This window comes from Chiloscyllium plagiosum, unplaced genomic scaffold (assembly GCF_037043375.1).
Source record: "Chiloscyllium plagiosum isolate Xiang-an unplaced genomic scaffold, Cpla_swu_hap1 HiC_scaffold_33, whole genome shotgun sequence".
Taxonomy (NCBI): Eukaryota; Metazoa; Chordata; class Chondrichthyes; order Orectolobiformes; family Hemiscylliidae; genus Chiloscyllium; species Chiloscyllium plagiosum.
Window position 1 is genome coordinate 6,077,569 of NW_028270171.1, and position 18,105 is coordinate 6,095,673.

Sequence of the window (18,105 nt, forward strand, 5' to 3'; positions counted from 1 at the left end):
TCATGTTTTAGGTCTGGTGACCCTTCCTCAAAAGTGTGGAAGGATCACTGGACCCCAAACATGAACTTTCTGATTTCTCTTCATAGATGCTGCCAGACCTGCTGAGCTTTTCCAGCAAATTCTGTTAATGTTCTGGGGCCATGAGTTTGTATCCCACCAAGGCATTTCGTGGAATTTAAATTCATTTAAATCTCAAATCGAGAGCTAATTTCAGTGTTGGTGACTGGGAAACTATCATTCTTGTAAAATTCCATCTGGTTCACTTTAGTTAGAGGTCATGGTATTAGGCTAACAGGCGGTAGATTTAAAACACACAAGAATGAATTACCTCTCTCAAAGGATTGTGAATCGATGGGATTTACCACCTTCCATGTGTGGTGAATGCCAGGACACTGGATAAATTTACACACTTTTAATTAGCAGTGCATTGAAGGGTTATGGTGGCTGGACAGGAAAGTGTGGTTGAGGCTGAGATAAGGTCAGCCATGCTCATATGGAATGGTGAAGTGAGCTTGAAGAGCTGAATACCTTACTGTTTCTCCTAGTTATCATGTCAATGTCCTCTGAGGGAAGGAAATCAGTCCACCTTGTCTGGTCATGCTGATGTGACTGTCTCAAGACTGCCACCAACGTGGTTAACTTTTGACCACCCTCTCAAATCGTTGAACAAGCTCCTCAGTTCAAGGGCAGTTGGGGATGGGCAATGAATTCTGGACTTACCAGTAATGCCCACATCCCATTAAAGAAAAAAAACATAAAATGGAATCCTAAACAGGTAGTATGGTCAACATTAGATAGCTTTGTATTTGAGCAAGGTGATCCTACGTGGGATCTGTATGTGCGAATTGTTAGGGCAAGGGTCACTAATTAGTGATTAGAACTTGAAGCCTAACAATACAGCCTCTATCAGCTGTATTGACACAAGCCTGGTGATCAATTGTGGTAGCAAATAACTTTGTCTCTCCCATCTTGGATCAGTAGCGTTGAGTCCTGCTGCACCTTCCCATGCTATCTGAGTTTAGCTAATATGCCACAGAATAAGAGTTTAATTTGTGAATTTCTGGACTAAATGGTGCCTCTATTATTAAAAAATATTGAGACACAGACTCTAGCTTTCTCCTCTCCTTTTCCCTGTCCCACGGTGAAAAATGTTGAACTCGCTTTTGGCTGTTCCACCAGAAACAGCGAATAGTTTTAAGACTGCTATTCTAGTTGATATTAAGCTTGAGTTGTTTGTGTAGTGGATAAATTTTGGCAGAACTGGGTCTTTAGGTCTAGAGGACTAAATGGTTAGCTGTTCAAGAGAAGCAATGCAGGCAAAATGAATGAAATGGCCCCTTCTCAAGTGGACAGTTCTAGTTTCCTTAATCTCGCTTCACTTTCTGAAAGATAACCACAGTGCACAATCCTTGGAATTTGTTGCTGCAGAAGTTTGTGTTGATGAAAATCTTACACACCCTCCAAAAGAGAGGCAGATTTTTTTCATCAACATCAAGAATTAAAAACAACAATGGCGAGCTGTATCCATTGTTGAGACTTTTAGAGTAATTCTGCATCAGTTATTTTGGGGCCTGTTATTAAGCTGGTCGGAGTTTATTTTCTACAGTTGTGAGCTGAGTAGAGTGGCAGCAGCATGAACAACTTGAAACACCACCTGTTTGGTAAATGTTTATGTATAAAAGTAAAGATTTGAATTTCTGTAGCACCTTTTTCTGATGTCAGTGATCACAACTGTTTATAGCTAGCTAGGTAGGTAATGTTGAAGATGTGGCAGCCACAAATTACAATTACATAATGACCAGATTTATTTTTTGTGTGTTACTTCTGGAAGAAATAGTGACCTGTATACTGAGATTGGGGGAGTTGGGGGGGGGGGGGTGTGGTTGGTAGGGGAAATGTTAGTTATGCACATGTCAGTCAGCATCTTGGAGTTCTCATGAAAACTCATCAACCTGAAATGTTAACTCTGTTTTTCTTTGGAGAGTTTGACTGAGCTGAATTGTTTTTAAATTTTGGATTTCCGAATTTGTTTTTGTGCTGAGGGGGGGGACTCCTTTTATTTGAAACAGTGCCATGAGAAGCTTTTACCTTCACCAGTGAGGACAAATGAGATTTTAGTTTAATATGCTAAAATATCAGCTGGAAAATTTAGGGAAAAAAAGGCAGTTGAGACATTGAGCTTGCTTTTTTAAATTTTGAACACTTTTGGGAGGAGACGACTCAAGGGTATGAGGTACTCTATGGCTGACACCCCTAAAAGGGAATGGACTGGAATCGTAGGCAGTGTAACCGGTCCTAATTAAAATTTAAGCTTCAAGCTGTGGGCAGGTGTGCATGTAAGTTCTCTTGTTGATCATCTGTACTATTGTACATCCTTCACGTTTAGTGTGCTTAAAGGAATAATTGAATCTGGGAGAGTAGATGCTTCTCGGTCCCCATATTAAAATTGTATTCTGAGTTTGGTTATATGTTTGTTAAATAGATAGTTGATTAAGATTGTAAGGTTGATACAGTGAAACCGTGGTGTCATGTCTTGCCTGATAGGTATTGTGAGAGGTTTGATCATTTTTGAGTTTTAGAACAGTTGACTAAATTACAAAGCATGCTTGCTTTAAAAAAAGGTTACCTGTAAAAGATCTTTGGAACATATTCCCCACTCTAACATTTTTATCCCTTTCTTACTTGGGGTGTGGACTGCTGTTAGGGTGCAATTCTTTTGCCCCACTGTAAACCCATTTCATGACTGATCCTTGGCCATTCTTGTTGGGAGTAATTAAGCTGGTAAAGAGTCTGTTACTAATAATCATCCCTACCCACACTGCTTTTAGCAGTTCTCCACACAACTTCATTGAGATTCCTGGACAATGTCAGCAAACCGTCCAGCACCTTTGTCACCACCTGAGTTCAGGTCAGTTATTTCAGCCCTGGCCACTAACTTTGTTCCTTGTGACTGGAAAGGCCCCATTTACTGTTTCACAGCATCCCGGTAATTTGAATCATTTGTGTGTTATCACACAAGATGAATTAGGAACATTGTGTTCCTTGTTGCATAGGTAACCAGACGGGTGACAGGTGGAGCTGACACTATTTTTAACTTCTAAATCTTTTAATTTTGAATCTGCAAGCAGTATTAAAATATCACTTTGTGTAGTAAACTAGAACGCTTAATGCAGGACAAGACACTAAAATAATGGACTGGGAGTAGGCAGAATGGCCCTTGGTTCTGCTCAATGAGATAATGGCTGATCTCACTCCACATTCCCACCCTACTCCATATCCCTTGGTTGCTTAATATCCCAAGAATTTATCTCTGACCTGAATGTACTGGATGACTAAGCATCCATGGTCCGTTGGGGTGGAGAATTCCAAAGATCCATAACTGAGTGAAGAAATTTCTCCTCATCATGAGGTTAGTTCCATGCTCTCCAGCTGGAGAAGGGAATAGCCTCTCAGCATCTATCCAATCAAACATCTGAATCTTAAATGTTTGAAGGAGACTGCAGTGTAGTGTTGAATGAGTGGAATATCAAGCTGAAGATGAAGCTCCAGCCTTCATAAATTGCTTGCACGTATGAGGGAACACAAGATGTTCCTTGTGATAAGATGCTACATAAATGCAAGTCATTCCTTTTTGTCGTTTTTTTTGTTATGAGTCAATGGAATTCCTTTGTTAAACATGCTCTTATCCAGATTGGATGCTGGCGCCTGTTTGGTGCAGATTATTTTAACTCTTGTATGCAAGCGGCACAGCTGTTGACATGATCTCTACACTTTCCCTTGTTCCTCCTAAACAGTTTAAAACACCAATCAGCACAGCCTTCCTTTTCCCTGTGTGCACTCTGGTGTTGAAATTTTCACTCATTGTGCCAAGTTCCTGTGCTTGCACACTTAGGACTTTGAAACTGCAATACCTTATCTCCCTTGCTTTTTCCTTCCTCTTGTTATCTACAGGCTTTTAAATAAATACATGGTCCAAAGTGCTTCACGTGCATGGCTTCCAGTTACATCCTCCTGAATAGGCAAATAGGACCTCAGTTTAACATCTCTTCCAAAAAACACCATCTGTGACATCACTGCAGTACTGAGGAACTGCTGTAAAGTGTTGGCCTAAATAGTCTCCCAATATCATAGAGCAGGCAAATAATTTAGGGTTGGTTTTAAAATCTGCACACTGTCACTTAGTCACAATTTACTAATTTATTAAGCCCCTTTTTTTCCCTGTCTTGGCATCTTGCGCTCGGAAGTGAGGACTGCAGATGCTGGAGATCAGAGTCGAGAGTGGGGTGCTGGAAATGCACGGCAGATCAGGCAGCATCCAAGGAGCAGGAGAATCGATGTTTTGGTTCTCCTGCTCCTCGGATGCTACCTGACCTAGAGAATTGATGTTTCAGGAATTCTGAAACGTTGATTCTCCTACTCCTCAGATGCTGCCTGACCTGCTCTGTATTTCCAGCAACCCACTCTCGACATCTTGCACAAGGGCCTTAGTGTTTCACCTAATTTTCTGAGTTTAACTTTTTTTTTGCCAATGTTGTATTCATCAATTGTTTGACATTCTCCCCGTGTCTATGTGGGTTTCCTCCAGGTGTTTCAGTTTTCTCCCGCGGTCCAAAGGTGTGCAGGTTAGGTGGATTGGCCATGGGAAATGGAGGGTTACAGGGCTATGGTGGAGAGGGAGGTGTTGTGGGTCTGTGTGGGATGGTCTTCGGAGGGACGATATGGACTCTGAGCCAAAGGCCTGCTTCAACACTGTAGGGATTCTATAATTCAGTAATGGTTCAATCTGAATGGATTGAGCCTGCTCACTTGCAAATTTAAGGGAAATTAAGAAAATATTTCTTATTGTTAAAGCCAAGCATGCTTAAGGCAGGTTTAATGCTATTTAAAGTTTTCTCTATTTTACCCCTTGGCATGCCTCAGCCCACGTAAAAGAAGGGCTACACCCAGAGCATTCGGGAATTATTCTTCCTTTTTCCTCAAAAATCTAATGCTCAATTGTCTTATTTATGTAATGTTGTTTGATGCAAGGCAGCATATGGTCTACAGCCATCGTCATTGGGAATTGGCTAGAGATGGAAATTTAATTTTTCACCTCTGGTCTATTAACCTTCTACAGTTTGCCAATTCTGGCCTTTTGTGTGCCTTTTTTTTTTAAAGTTGTGCCTTCAGCTATTATAGGCCCTGAACGTGGAAATTCCCACCCTAAACCCTAATTCCCATCCACCGCCTCCAACCTCATCGTCCCACAACCCCACACCGCCCGTTTCTACCTCCTGCCCAAAATCCACAAACCTGACTGCCCCGGCCGACCCATTATCTCAGACTGCTCCTGCCCCATCTCTGCATACCTCAACACGGTCCTGTCCCCTTTCGTCCAAGAACTCCCCACCTACATTTGGGACACCACCCACGCCCTCCACCTCCCCCATGATTTTCGCTCCCCGGCCCCCAACGCCTTATCTTCACCATGGACATCCAGTCCCTATACACCTCCATCCCCCATCACGAAGGCCTCAAAGCCCTCCGCTTCTTCCTTTCCCGCCAACCCAAACAGTACCCTTCCACTGACCCCCTCCTTTGACTGACTGAACTGGTTCTCGCTCTGAACAACTTCTCTTTCCAATCCTCCTACTTCCTCCAAACCAAAGGAGTAGCCATGGGCACCTGCACAGGCCCCAGCTATGCCTGTCTCTTCGTCGGATATGTGGAACAGTCCATCTTCCGCAGCTACACTGGCATCATCCCCCACCTTTTCCTCCGCTACATTGATGACTGTATCGGCGCTACCTCGTGCTCCCACGCGGAGGTTGAACAGTTCATCCACTTTACTAACACCTTCCATCCCGACCTCAAGTTTACCTGGACCGTCTCAGACTCCTCCCTCACCTTCTTAGACCTCTCCATTTCTATCTCGGGCGACCGACTCAACACGGACATTTACTATAAACCGACCGACTCCCACAGCTACCTAGACTACTACACCACCCACCCTGCCCCCTGTAAAAACGCCATCCTATATTCCCAATTCCTTCGCCTCCGCCGCAACTGCTCTCAGGAGGACCAATTCCAATACCGAACAACCCAGATGGCCTCCTTCTTCAAAGACCGCAATTTCCCCTCCGACGTGGTTGACGATGCCCTCTACCGCATCTCCTCCACTTCCCGCTCCTCCGCCCTTGAACCCCGCCCCTCCAATCGCCACCAGGACAGAACCTCACTGGTCCTCACCTACCACCCCACCAACGTCCAGATACATCGTATCATCCTTCGTCATTTCCGCAACCTCCAAACAGACCCCACAACCAAGGATATATTTCCCTCCCCTCCCCTATCAGCATTCCAGAAAGACCACTCCATCCGCGACTCCCTCATCAGGTCCACACCCCCAACAACCCAACCTCCATCCGCGACTCCCTCATCAGGTCCACACCCCCAACAACCCAACCTCCACTCCCGACACCTTCCCCAGCAACCGCAAGAAATGCAAAACTTGCGCCCACCCCCCCCCCCCACCTCACGTCCCTCCAAGGCCCCAAGGGATCCTTCCATATCCGTCACAAATTCACCTGCACCTCCACACACATCATTTACTGCATCCGCTGCACCCGATGTGGCCTCCTCTACATTGGGGAGACAGGCGTCTACTTGCAGAACGTTTCAGAGAACACCTCTGGGACACCCGCACCAACTAACCCAACCGCCCTGTGGCTCAACACTTTAACTCCCCCTCCCACTCCACCAAGGACATGCAGGTCCTTGGCCGCCTCCATCGCCAGACCATGGCAACAAGACGCATGGAGGAAGAGCGCCTCATCTTCCGCCTAGGAACCCTCCAACCACAATGGATGAATGTAGATTTCTCCAGCTTCCTCATTTCCCCTCCCCCCACCCTTTCTCAGTCCCAACCCTCGGACTCAGCACCGCCTTCTTGACCTGCAATCTTCTTCCCAACCTCTCCGTCCCCACCCACTCTCCGGCCTATCATCCTCACCTTAACCTCCTTCCACCTGTTGCATTCCCAACACCTCTCCACCAAGTCTCTCCTCCCTACCTTTTATCTTAGCCTGCTTGGCACACCCTCCTCATTCCTGAAGAAGGGCTTATGCCCGAAACGTCGATTCTCCTGTTCCTTGGATGCAGCCTGACCTGCTGCGCTTTTCCAGCAACACATTTTTCAACCCTAAACCTTTACCAATTTCTCTCCTTCCTTTTTAAACCCAACTGTTTAACCAAGCTTTTGCTCACCTCTCAGAAGAACTCCACATGTGGCTCAGTGTCAGTTTTTTGTTTGGGAATCGCTGCTTAAGCTCCTTGTGACTTCTGTTATGTTTAAGGTTACTGATTAAATGCACGTTGTTGTCGACTTCATGAACAAGAAGAGGGTATCTGTCTTACCTCCACCTTTCTGGTGTGTGTTACATGTGATAGAATTGACAAATGCTTTTTCTAAAATTTATTCATTCGTGAAATTTGGGCATCGCTGGCTAGGCTAGCATTTATTCCCATCAGGCAGTTAAATGTCAACTGTGGGTCTGTAGTCACATATTGGCCAGACCAGGATGGCTGTTCCTCTCCCTAAAGGACATTAGTGAACTAGATGGGATTTTCCTGACAATCAACAATGGTTTCATGGTTGTCATTAGATTTTTTATTTCCAAATTTTTATTGAATTCAAATTCCACCATTTGCTGTGGTGGGCTTCGAACCCAGATTCCCAGGACGTTACCTGGGTCTCTGGATTAACAGTCCCGTGATAATGCCACGAGGCCACAGTCTCCCCCAATCTATTAGTGCAGATTGAATTGAATTACTAATCTGCTAAGGTCCCTAAATTTTAAAATGTGTGTTGGAGAATTTGGTGCTCGAAATTAATGTAGAAATTGTTTTTTGTACTTGGCCCACCATGCCTATCGTTGTCAGAGTTCCACAGTTATTCCCATTCCCTAGTTGTTTCTTTGTAGCCCTACATATGTTTCCTTTTCAACTATATATTCAGTTGCCTTTTAAAATTTACTGTTTCACCCTTTGCTACTGTGCAAGCTGCATAAATTCTTTTTTCAGGCTGTGCTTTTCACAGGAACGTGGGGTTGAGGAGCAGGTGTAAGCCATTTGGCTTTGAGTCTGCTTCTTTGCTCAATACGGTCAGAACTGTTTTGGTTGCGATCCCAGCTCTACTTTCCTATCTGGCCCCCATACCTTGGAGTCCTTTGTCTATCAATGATCTATCTAATTCGGGCTTGAATAAATTATAATTCACTGTGTCAAAGAAATGTTGCCAGTTACCGTTAATTTTGTGCCTCTGGTTGTGACTCACCTGCCTGTAAGATTGCTTTTCCCTGTTTACATTATCAAAACCTCTCACTACCTATTTTAGACACTGCCTATAAACATCTTTGAACTCTGATTTGAGGCGAGCAGTTCCAACTTCTGCATTGCTGATGTCCCTGTTTCTTTCTTTCAGGTAAAAGCAAAGAAGCAGAAATTAAACGAATAAATAAGGAGCTGGCAAACATCCGATCAAAGTTCAAAGGTATGTGTACATGTGGGGTTTTGGTGGGAGATGGGTTTCAGTGGCAGACTGCAAGCCTGGTGAGCATCGCACACCAGAGAAGGAGTACTGGCAAAACATAGCTGTGGATCTCCTGATCCTCTGAAAGCATGCAGGCCTAATGGACAGTGGAACTGGGGTGAATGATGAGCAATTGCAGAAGCTGTCAATTAAAATTAGCAGCTTGCACCCTGTGTATCCTGGTGATCCCTCCTCCTCCCAGAACATGAAACAGGTTTCCAACTATACTATCCAGGGAACTAAGAGATGGAGGCTATTTTGCTCTTTCCACATGGCCTCCTGCACTGAAGAGGACTGACTGAAGACCAAGTGTGAATCGTCGTCCAGACTTGGGCACCACCCTGATACTTTGTAGCTCAGGCTGATGTGCATGAGAGGAGCTCTCAATTTGGTTATGCTATATGTTGTTGGGATTGCTTTTGTAGAGTTTGCCAGTGCTTGGGGAATGTAATGAATGAGGAGCATGTTCAAAGAAACGAGACATTAAGTTGTGACAAGAAATAACATTTGGTTGTGCTTCTTTCCTGGAGTTTGTTACCACTAGGAGTGGTTGAGGTAAATAGCTTAGTACAGTCAAAGGGAAGTTAGACATGTAGGGAGGAAGGATCAGAAGGCTGTTTAAGTGGGGTTAGATTAAATGTTGTGGGAGGAAGTTGTGTGGAACATAAACACTGATACAGGCAAGCTAGGCTGAATGGCCTGTTTCTGTTGCTCTGCATTCTGAGATGCATTAAAATTAATATTTTGTAAAAGTACATAGTTCCTACCTGGCATCACAGGTAGACAGGGTGATTAAGGATGTGTTTGGTGCACTTGTCTTCATTGGTTAGAGCATTGGAATGTCATGCAGCTGTACAAGACATTGGAGTACTGTACATATATTCCGGTTGCCCTGCTATAGTGAAGGATCTTATTAAATTGGAAAGTGTGCAGAAAAGATTTACAAGGATGTTACCAGACCTGGAGGGTTTGAGTTGTAAGGAGAGGCTGGATAGGCTGGGACTTTTTCACTTGACCACAGGAGGTTGAGGGTGACCTTACGGAGGTTTATAACATGACGAAAAACACAGATAAGTGAATAGCAAAGGTATTTTGCCTAGGATAAGGGAGTCTAAAACTGGAGGGCATAATTTTAAGGTGCGAGGGTAATGATTTAAAAGGGACATGAGGAGCAACCTTTTCAGAGGGTGGTGAATGTATAGAATGAACTGCCAAAGTAAGTGATAAAGGTAAGTGTAGTTACATAACTTAAAAGATATTTAGAGGAAAGGTTTAGAGGAATATAGGCCAAATACAGGCAAATGGGATTGGGTTCAGTTTTGGCAACCTGGTTGGCATGAATGAGTTGGACTGAAGGGACCAGTTTCCATGCTGCATGAGCATTTAATTTGTGGAGCTTAAATTTCTCACTGGATGCAAGTACAGCTTGTATTCTTGCTTCCTCCATGCAGTTAACATGTCTCAACATTTACTTCGAAGATAATATCTATATTGCTCAGTACACTGGTTAGGTTTTCCTTCCTACCCTCTTTCGGTTAGAAGGTGAAATCGGTCAGTTTCTAAGCAGTGTGTTTTGCAGGAGGTGGGGGCAGATGTAAGGTGCTGAATGTTTCAGGTATCCCTATTCAGCTTGTGTCGGGTGCAGTTCATTGTAACCAGTGCCTCAGTGAAACAGTAGCAAGTCAAAGGTTTGTTCTTTCTGTATGTTAAATTTTCCAACACTTTCCTCCATTGGAGGCTGTGCTTTTCATGAAAGAACCACCCCTCCCACTTAATCGCATGTAGTTCAACTTAGCAATTGCTGGATGAAGAAAAGCCAGGGTCCATCTCCTGTACCTCCTCCAATCCTGGCACTTGCATGGTACCATTTAAATGAAGTTATTGACTAATTGCAGCAGCCAGTCTCTGTCAGTAAGTGTAGAACTGCCACCCTCCTTGAAACCCAATTGCTTCATCCAATCAATCGTTGATGAAGCTGGCGAAGCAGGTTTTTTTTTTCCCTTATGGGAGGGTGGCGGTCACAGGAAGGTGGTCTTTCTGTCTGTTCGAATTGGTAAAGAATAGACATGTCCAGCACTTGTCAGCTGATCTGGGAAACCACTGTTGAAAATGCAGCCCATGGATGTTGAGAACTGGACTCCAAGTTGGAATAATCTGTCATGCAAGCCTATCCCAGGTTAAAGAAGCCAGTTTACACCTGAGGGATATATTGGTCCACCAGTTACCCTCTTCAGAGAAAGAGAGGTAACCTGTAAGTTCTCGATGCATGTAATGCATTTATTTTTTAAATTGTCATAAAGTCACTGTGACACGGAAGGGGGTTACTTGAGTGTAAGGTTTTCTTTCTGCATATCCTATGGACTGCTGTGCAAGAAGAGAGTGTGTGCTTCAGTTATAATACAAGTCCTGGTTAACAGAAACCCAAATTGGGAAACAGCATTTCAAGTGTTGAGCTAGGTCCACTGAGTTGCTTTTGCAATCCTGGCTGTTGCAATGATCGATTGTACAGAACTGTTACAAGTTTGCAGTCAGTGTGGGAGTATCTAACTCCTTCAAATAGGAAGACAATGTAGTTTTTATTTCGCTCAGTCCTCTAATTTGTTTGTTTTTAACCTTTTAGCATATGGTGCCATCTCTGCACACAAAACAGCGCACAGGATTCAAAGAAAGCCACAGAAACCTTTCAACACGAGTCCTAGCTTCCTCTTCCTGTAGTGAGTCAGCTGTTTCTTTTCCCCTCTGTTTACTCCAAACAGAGAAATTTCACATGAATCAGCAGCCTCAGCTCAGTACTAGGATAGGGAGGGAAGATTGGAGGGTAGAAATATTTATAAATAATTTGGATTATCACAGAACCTTTCTATCCTGTACATCGTCTCTCTCAACCACACCCCGATGAAATGAAACGTTCTCTGTGTAGCTTCACAAGGACTGGATTCCTGCTTAACTGATTTGCCTGTGAATATAGACAATAAGTATTTCAGTAGGTGTTTAACCGCTAAAAACCACAACTGGCCCAATCAAATTCTCACCAGTTAGCCACACAAGCTCACTTTACAACGGTAGTGAATAAATGGAGATGAGAACAGGAATGCTGGCTGACTTTATTTTTGTCACTGCCAAACTCTGACACAACCATGAATAAAAGCACAATGCTTGAGATACTCTGCAGATTTGGCAGCATCTGTAGCGAGAGAAAGAGTTAATATTTCGGGTCTGGTGAGACTCCTCTTTGGAACAACCATAAATGTCTACAATGAAAAAAAGGACTGCAGTTCAGACTTTTTACTCTTCTGAACATTAACTCTTTTCCCTCCACAGATGCTGCCAGATTTGCTGAGTTTCTTCAGCAATTTTTGTTTTTGAATGATAAATGCCTCTGTCGTGGTTTACAGAATACAGAATGTAAGGCGATCATGATCATCCCACGCATATACTGATTTAAATCCAATTTTGACACTGAGCAACTCCAGTAGCATTTTATTTCTTGCCTTCTGTGCCGCGCGTTCTTGTAATTCTGCGATTCTTTTTGCTAATGCAGGTGACAAGGCACTGGATGGTTACAGTAAGAAGAAGTATGTTTGCAAACTACTCTTCATCTTCCTGCTTGGTCATGACATTGACTTTGGCCATATGGAGGCCGTGAACCTGCTTAGTTCCAATAAATATACAGAGAAGCAGATTGTGAGTATCTCTGCTTGACCACACCTGTTGGGCTGATGGTTTTCGGGCATAAGTTCTTTGCTTGGGGGCAGGTGTTTGGTTTTCTATTTCACATCAGGTTTTATAGGATAGGATTCAGGCCTACGAGGTCAGGCAGTTAGACCATTTCCACTTTGTAAAAGAAAGGAGCCTCACAACTGTTAGCAGTTATTCAGAGCTCCATAGCGACCATTGCTGTTTTTGAGCCTGCGACCTCAATGTTTTGATTGGTCACCGCTCATAGTTTGGGGAAGTCTTGGCCTACGTTCTAATAAAAGAAACTTCATAAAGCTGTGGCACCTCATAAGATCGAGTCAGTCCCAGTCCTCTTGTACAGTCACTTTTCTCCCATTTGCTGTGCTTTCTGAGATGGGCAGGAAACACCAAAATTCATTGAGTAAGACTTCCGTGTAGCAATTTTTTTTTTAAAAAAGTGTGGATGGTTTCCACACTAATGTAGCCATTTCTTCATATCTGAGTTTGAGACGGCGAGGACCAATCAGTCCTTCAACCAGACACTGCAGTCGAAACTGACTCTTTGTATCCAAACACAGTGTACGCAGACTCTCTAAAGAAAGAGGGAACCTGCATGTCTAAAACATCTCGGGGCCTCCTGAGTCCTTTTCCAGTCAATTAATGTAGTCACTGTTGTAATGTTAGGAAACTTGTTACATTTGAAGATAGCAAACTCCCGAAAACAGCAGTAGGATCGGAAGAAGATCTTTTGACTGAGGTTGTTTGAGAGATATATATTGCTGAGGATAGCTAGGTTCTTAATTCAGGGTTTATCTCTCCACTGCTGTGTTCTTACTATGTGATGCAGAACTTCCTGCCACTGGTCCTCCATACTGTTAGGTAGGATGCAGTTTGGGTGTATTGTCACCACAATAATGCTGTCTAGGCTGGATGGATCACCAAGTCCTTTCCTATCTCATTGTCCATATGTTCTTGCATTTATCTTTTGCCTTTGAGCCTGTGATTACCCCTCTCTTCTTTCCACAGTGCTCATGCCTTATTGATCATATTATAATTAGGAACATCAGGAGGCCCTTCGAGTCTGCTCCAACACTCAGTCACGTCATGGCTGATCAGCTTGTTGACTTAATCCCTCCTTCCTATTTTGACCCCTTGTAGATCAAAAATATGGTTAACATTGAGTGTGAGCATGTCAGGCCATAACTGGGGCAACTCTTGAAATTTTGGTACAAGTACCCAAATTTTAGAATCAGCTTTTTGTTAGTATGAATAAAAAAAACCTGGCGTCCAAACCAGACAACTAAAACAGGCGTCAGTCTCTTGGACCACCTTTGCACTGCCTTCATTGCTTGACTTTCCTTGTGTCCTGATGACCTGAATTAGGTACTGTCTATTTGAGGGATGTTTACAGAGATCTGCAGGTTTGTCATGATTTCATTTGAATTGTTTCCTTCAGTTGTTATAACAGTTCGCAGCTGTTGTTTGTTGTGATTAGCTGTCAAATCTGATGAGTTTCTTAAGATTGTCAATTAGACCACAACATTTTGAGAAGTTCAGGTTCAGTCTTGTGTTCTGTGTTTTCAGGGTTACCTTTTCATCTCTGTGCTGGTGAACTCCAACAGTGAGCTTATTCGTCTGATTAACAATGCCATTAAGAATGACTTGGCCAGTCGCAATCCCATCTTCATGTGTCTCGCTCTGCACTGCATTGCAAATGTTGGCAGTAGGGAAATGGCAGAGGCATTTGCTTCAGAGATTCCCAAAATCCTGGTAGCTGGGTAAATATGCTTTTAATGTAATTGCTGTTTGTAGTTGGCACTTTTTGGGGCAAAAATGTTCTCTTATCAACTGCTCTTACAGCTGTTAACAAAGTAAAGAGGCCCCTATCCATTTTGTAATGGTCATGAACAGCTGGTATTCACGTACCTGAATTTTACAGTAATTATCACTCTTGCCAGCAACAATGGCTTTTGCAAGAAATGGGGAAAAAATCCTCATTGTGCACAACTCGGCTAAAATACAAACAGAAAGTGCTAGAGAACCTCAGTGGGTCTAGCAACATCTGATGAGACTAATGCTTTGAGTCCGTTGTATTCTCTTTGTAATATCTTGGATTCAAACTGTTAACTTTGTTTCTCACTCCACAGATGCTTCCAGACTTGCTGCATTTTTCTAGCACTTCCCACAGATCCCGGAAATTTTAAAATAAAAACCAAATTTGACTTTCTTTTTGTTTTACTGGTGTTCTAAGGTTGAGGTTAAGGCACCATATTAGGGCAAAGTGAGGGAAGTGCTATTATACCTAACCCATTTAGAAGTGTAAAGAGGAACTTGTCTCACTTATTTTTGGTGCTGACCTTGCATTTCCAAAGACACAAAATTCCATGTTCCAAATTCTTCAACCTGGTGAATCCATTTTAAAAATAAAATGTTAATTGTTTTCCTGCTTTCTCCCTCTGTATTAGCAATTCCATCCCCAGAATTCATTTCTCCCACTGAATTTGTTGCTGGTGTTCTGTTGACAGTGATACTATGGACAGTGTGAAACAGAGTGCTGCCTTGTGTCTGCTGCGTCTGTACAAGACTTCTCCAGACCTGGTGCCCATGGGCGAGTGGACATCCCGAGTGGTTCATCTGCTAAACGACCAGCATCTGGTAAGCAAATAAGTTAATTTTTTTTAAACTTCTGCACTGTATATGCAACAGATTTGCTCCAGAGAGGTCCCACCTTCAATTTTCTGTCCGAACTTGCAATTGTCTTCAATACTTGAGATACCGGAGGGGTGAAATAAAATTAACTCCAGATCTTTCTATCCCTGTGATCACTTTGAGAAAATGTGAGCTGTTCAAATTGGTTAATGATCAGATTTCATACGCTGGAGTCATAAGGAAGACTTGTCATTTCTTGCTTTAGCAAGTATCAAGAAACCTTTTGTTTGTTTTTACAGGCATTGGTTAGCATGGGAATACCTTTTTTTAATAAATTCCTTTAATTGTGTTTTATTCTTGTGTGGGTGTCATTTATTTCACATCCCTATTTGTCCTTGAATTGATTGGCAGTCAAGGCCGTTTCAGAGGACAGCTGAGAATCAGATACTTTGCCGGGTCTGGGCACTCGTGTAGGCCAGACCCTGTGAGGATGGTACATTTCCTTCCCTTATTTTTATGACAGTCAACAATGGTTACATGATCACCATTAAACATTTTTTTCAAATTCCAGATTTTTAAATTCAGTTCAAATTTTGCCAAACTGGGATTTGAATTTATGCCCCCAGAACATTAGTAATCCCTGGATTACTAGTCCAGTGAGATTACTGCTGCACCATCACTTCCCCTGATTTGAGTAAGCTTACTTTTAACATAAGGAATGTTCTTTTTATATCAGCTAGCGTTGGACCCGAGCAATTCTGCAATGTGAGAATCTTCAAAAGGTTTCACGGAATACGCATTTCCGGCTAGGCTAGCATTTGCTACCTCTGGGAAGGTGGTATGAACTGGCTTGAACTTCTGCAGTCCAGATAATGTAGGTACTCCCAAAATGCTGTTAGTGTGGGAGTCCCAACATGTTGACCCAGCGACAATGAAGGGGCAGTGATATATTTCCAAGTCAGGATGGTGAATGGCTTGGAGGGGAACTTGTAGGGGTGGTGTCTCCATGGACCTGCTGCCCTTGTCCTTCTAGAAGGCAGAAGTTGTGGGTTTAGAAAGTGCTGTTGAAAGAAAGTAAGGCACTGAGACTAAGGGCTGTCAGTAGGGTTTCAGGAAAGCATGATATTGGAAGTGCATCCAGTTGAGCTTTGACAAGCACCCAGCTGTACGATTGCAGGCCACCTTCTTCTGAGGTTTGAGAGCTCTAACAGATAGAGAGCAGAAGAAACTGCATTTATGGCATACCTTATGATCTCATTTTAAGCATCCTATATGTTTCATAAGCAGTGAAGTGAAGTCTTTGTTTTACCAGTCAAATATAGCTGCCATAACCCTTACCTCAAATTCCAGAACCAGCAGTAACTTGAGGGGCCAGTTGTAATGTGATATCAGTTGAGGGGAGAATGTTGGCTAATACTTCACTATTCAGAATAGTGTCCGTCTTAACTACTTGACTCAGCAGATGGAGTTTATTATGGCATGCAAAAGATTTACAGCACGAGGGTGAAATGCTGCCAGTCATGGGTTTGTCACTGGTGGTGTGAGGAATGTGAAATGTTAGTGTAACAAGAGAACCAAGCTGCACGCCACCAATGCCTATTAATTTAGATATGATTTTGTTTTCCTAAAGAAACATAATGAAAAGATCGATGATCTTGGGCATCCTTTAGATTAAACTGTTTGATACTTCTCCTGGTTTGTTGCAGGGGGTTGTGACTGCAGCTACCAGTCTCATCACTTGCCTGAGCAAGAAGAACCCTGATGAATTCAAGACTTGTGTTTCATTGGCTGTTTCCAGACTTAGTCGGGTAAGTGAAAGTGCTGATACTTGAGTTTCTAGATCTGGATTTATCCTCTGCTTAACAGAATTAATCGATTGCTGCTTTTAACAGTAAGTTTGCTGGAATCATGTGGGTTGATAGATTTTTCTGTTCAGAAGGAAAGTGGCAAGTGCACTCCTATCACTAGTTTCTTCACATTGTGATGGATGAAGGTTTTGCTTAGTGTAGTACAAAATCAAAAAGATCAGAAGCTGTTCATTTTAATAGCTGTGATCATAGTCAACGACAGAGGTAAGTTATTGATTGTTAAGGGGTCAAAGGTTACAGGGCGAAGGCAGGAGAATGGGGTTGAGAAACCTATCAGCCATGATTGAATGGCGGAGCAAACTCGATCGGCCAAATGGCCTAATTTCTGCTCCTCTATCTTATGGTCTTCTGTGGTTGCCTTTCATATCAACAGAGAACCAATCATTGCTATTTCTCCTGCTCTCCATACAGCAATTCTGCGCTTGAGCTGTAATGCTGTATTCTGTGACCATCTAGGCCACATCTAGTGCTGCTTGACAGATTGTTAGAAGGGTAAACCCCTTTGGAACATATCTTAGTGAAAGCAGCTTCAGAGTAGGGAAAATTGAGTTGGGGTGGTTACAGTGACATTGTGATGTGTTGCTGCTCAATGATGAGGCAGAGATACCTTTCATTTTGTGTGGAAAATGGGTTCTGATCTCTTCAGAAGTACAGAATACTGGGTGGGAGACAGGTTCCTTCCTTGTCTTGGGGAGGACAGTGGGAAAGCAAGTGATCCGTATTCATTGTATGTTCTTCATCAAGTGCTTGTTAGAACTCTTGGTGACTGTCTCCTCGCCACTTGATCCACTAAAGAATGTTTTAGACAGTTGGATAGTTAACACTTTGCAGTCATATTGTTCACTGAATTGGATGCTAATTTTTCGCCAAAGGCAGTGACTCCTTGTCCTGAGTTCAAACTGCAGATCCATCCAAACAGGTGCAAAGAGTTGGAGTCTGTCTGAAACTGAGATTTGGACAGTTTCCATCCATTCTGTATTCATTCACTTTCAGTTGAAAATCGCCCAAACTTCTAAGTTGGCATTCTGAATCTACAGGATGCCCTGTTAGCTTAGGAAATGGGAGGGATGGTTGTCATTGTGTCGTTGGGGATGCTAATGAGTATAGCGAGCTTGTATTGTGACGAATAAAAATGCAAAATTCTGTGCATTCTGCATATGTAAAATAACAATAGAAAACGTTGGAAATACTCAGCAGTGACACCCCTAATATTGCCTAGCCAACTTGTTTAATTCTGCAACCTTTTTAAATTTTCTTTACATGGCCACACATGTGTGGTAACTTAAAGCAGCTGACTTGTGCTGGGGAGGTTTCGATTTGCTACATGGGCAGCATCTCTAG

The 18,105-nt window shown here is 43.0% G+C and overlaps 1 protein-coding gene across 3 annotated transcripts in view; it reads left to right on the forward strand.

Moving 5' to 3' along the window:
* ap2a1 (adaptor related protein complex 2 subunit alpha 1) overlaps window positions 1-18,105 on the forward strand; it is a 62,936-nt gene that overhangs the window by 3,333 nt on the left and 41,498 nt on the right. For all 3 annotated transcript variants that reach the window (XM_043679527.2, XM_043679528.2, XM_043679525.2), the window contains exons 2-6: window positions 8,462-8,530; window positions 12,111-12,253; window positions 13,832-14,025; window positions 14,773-14,902; window positions 16,603-16,704. In XM_043679527.2, the coding sequence (XP_043535462.1) occupies window positions 8,462-8,530; window positions 12,111-12,253; window positions 13,832-14,025; window positions 14,773-14,902; window positions 16,603-16,704 (638 nt within the window). The remainder of the gene's footprint in view (window positions 1-8,461; window positions 8,531-12,110; window positions 12,254-13,831; window positions 14,026-14,772; window positions 14,903-16,602; window positions 16,705-18,105) is intronic.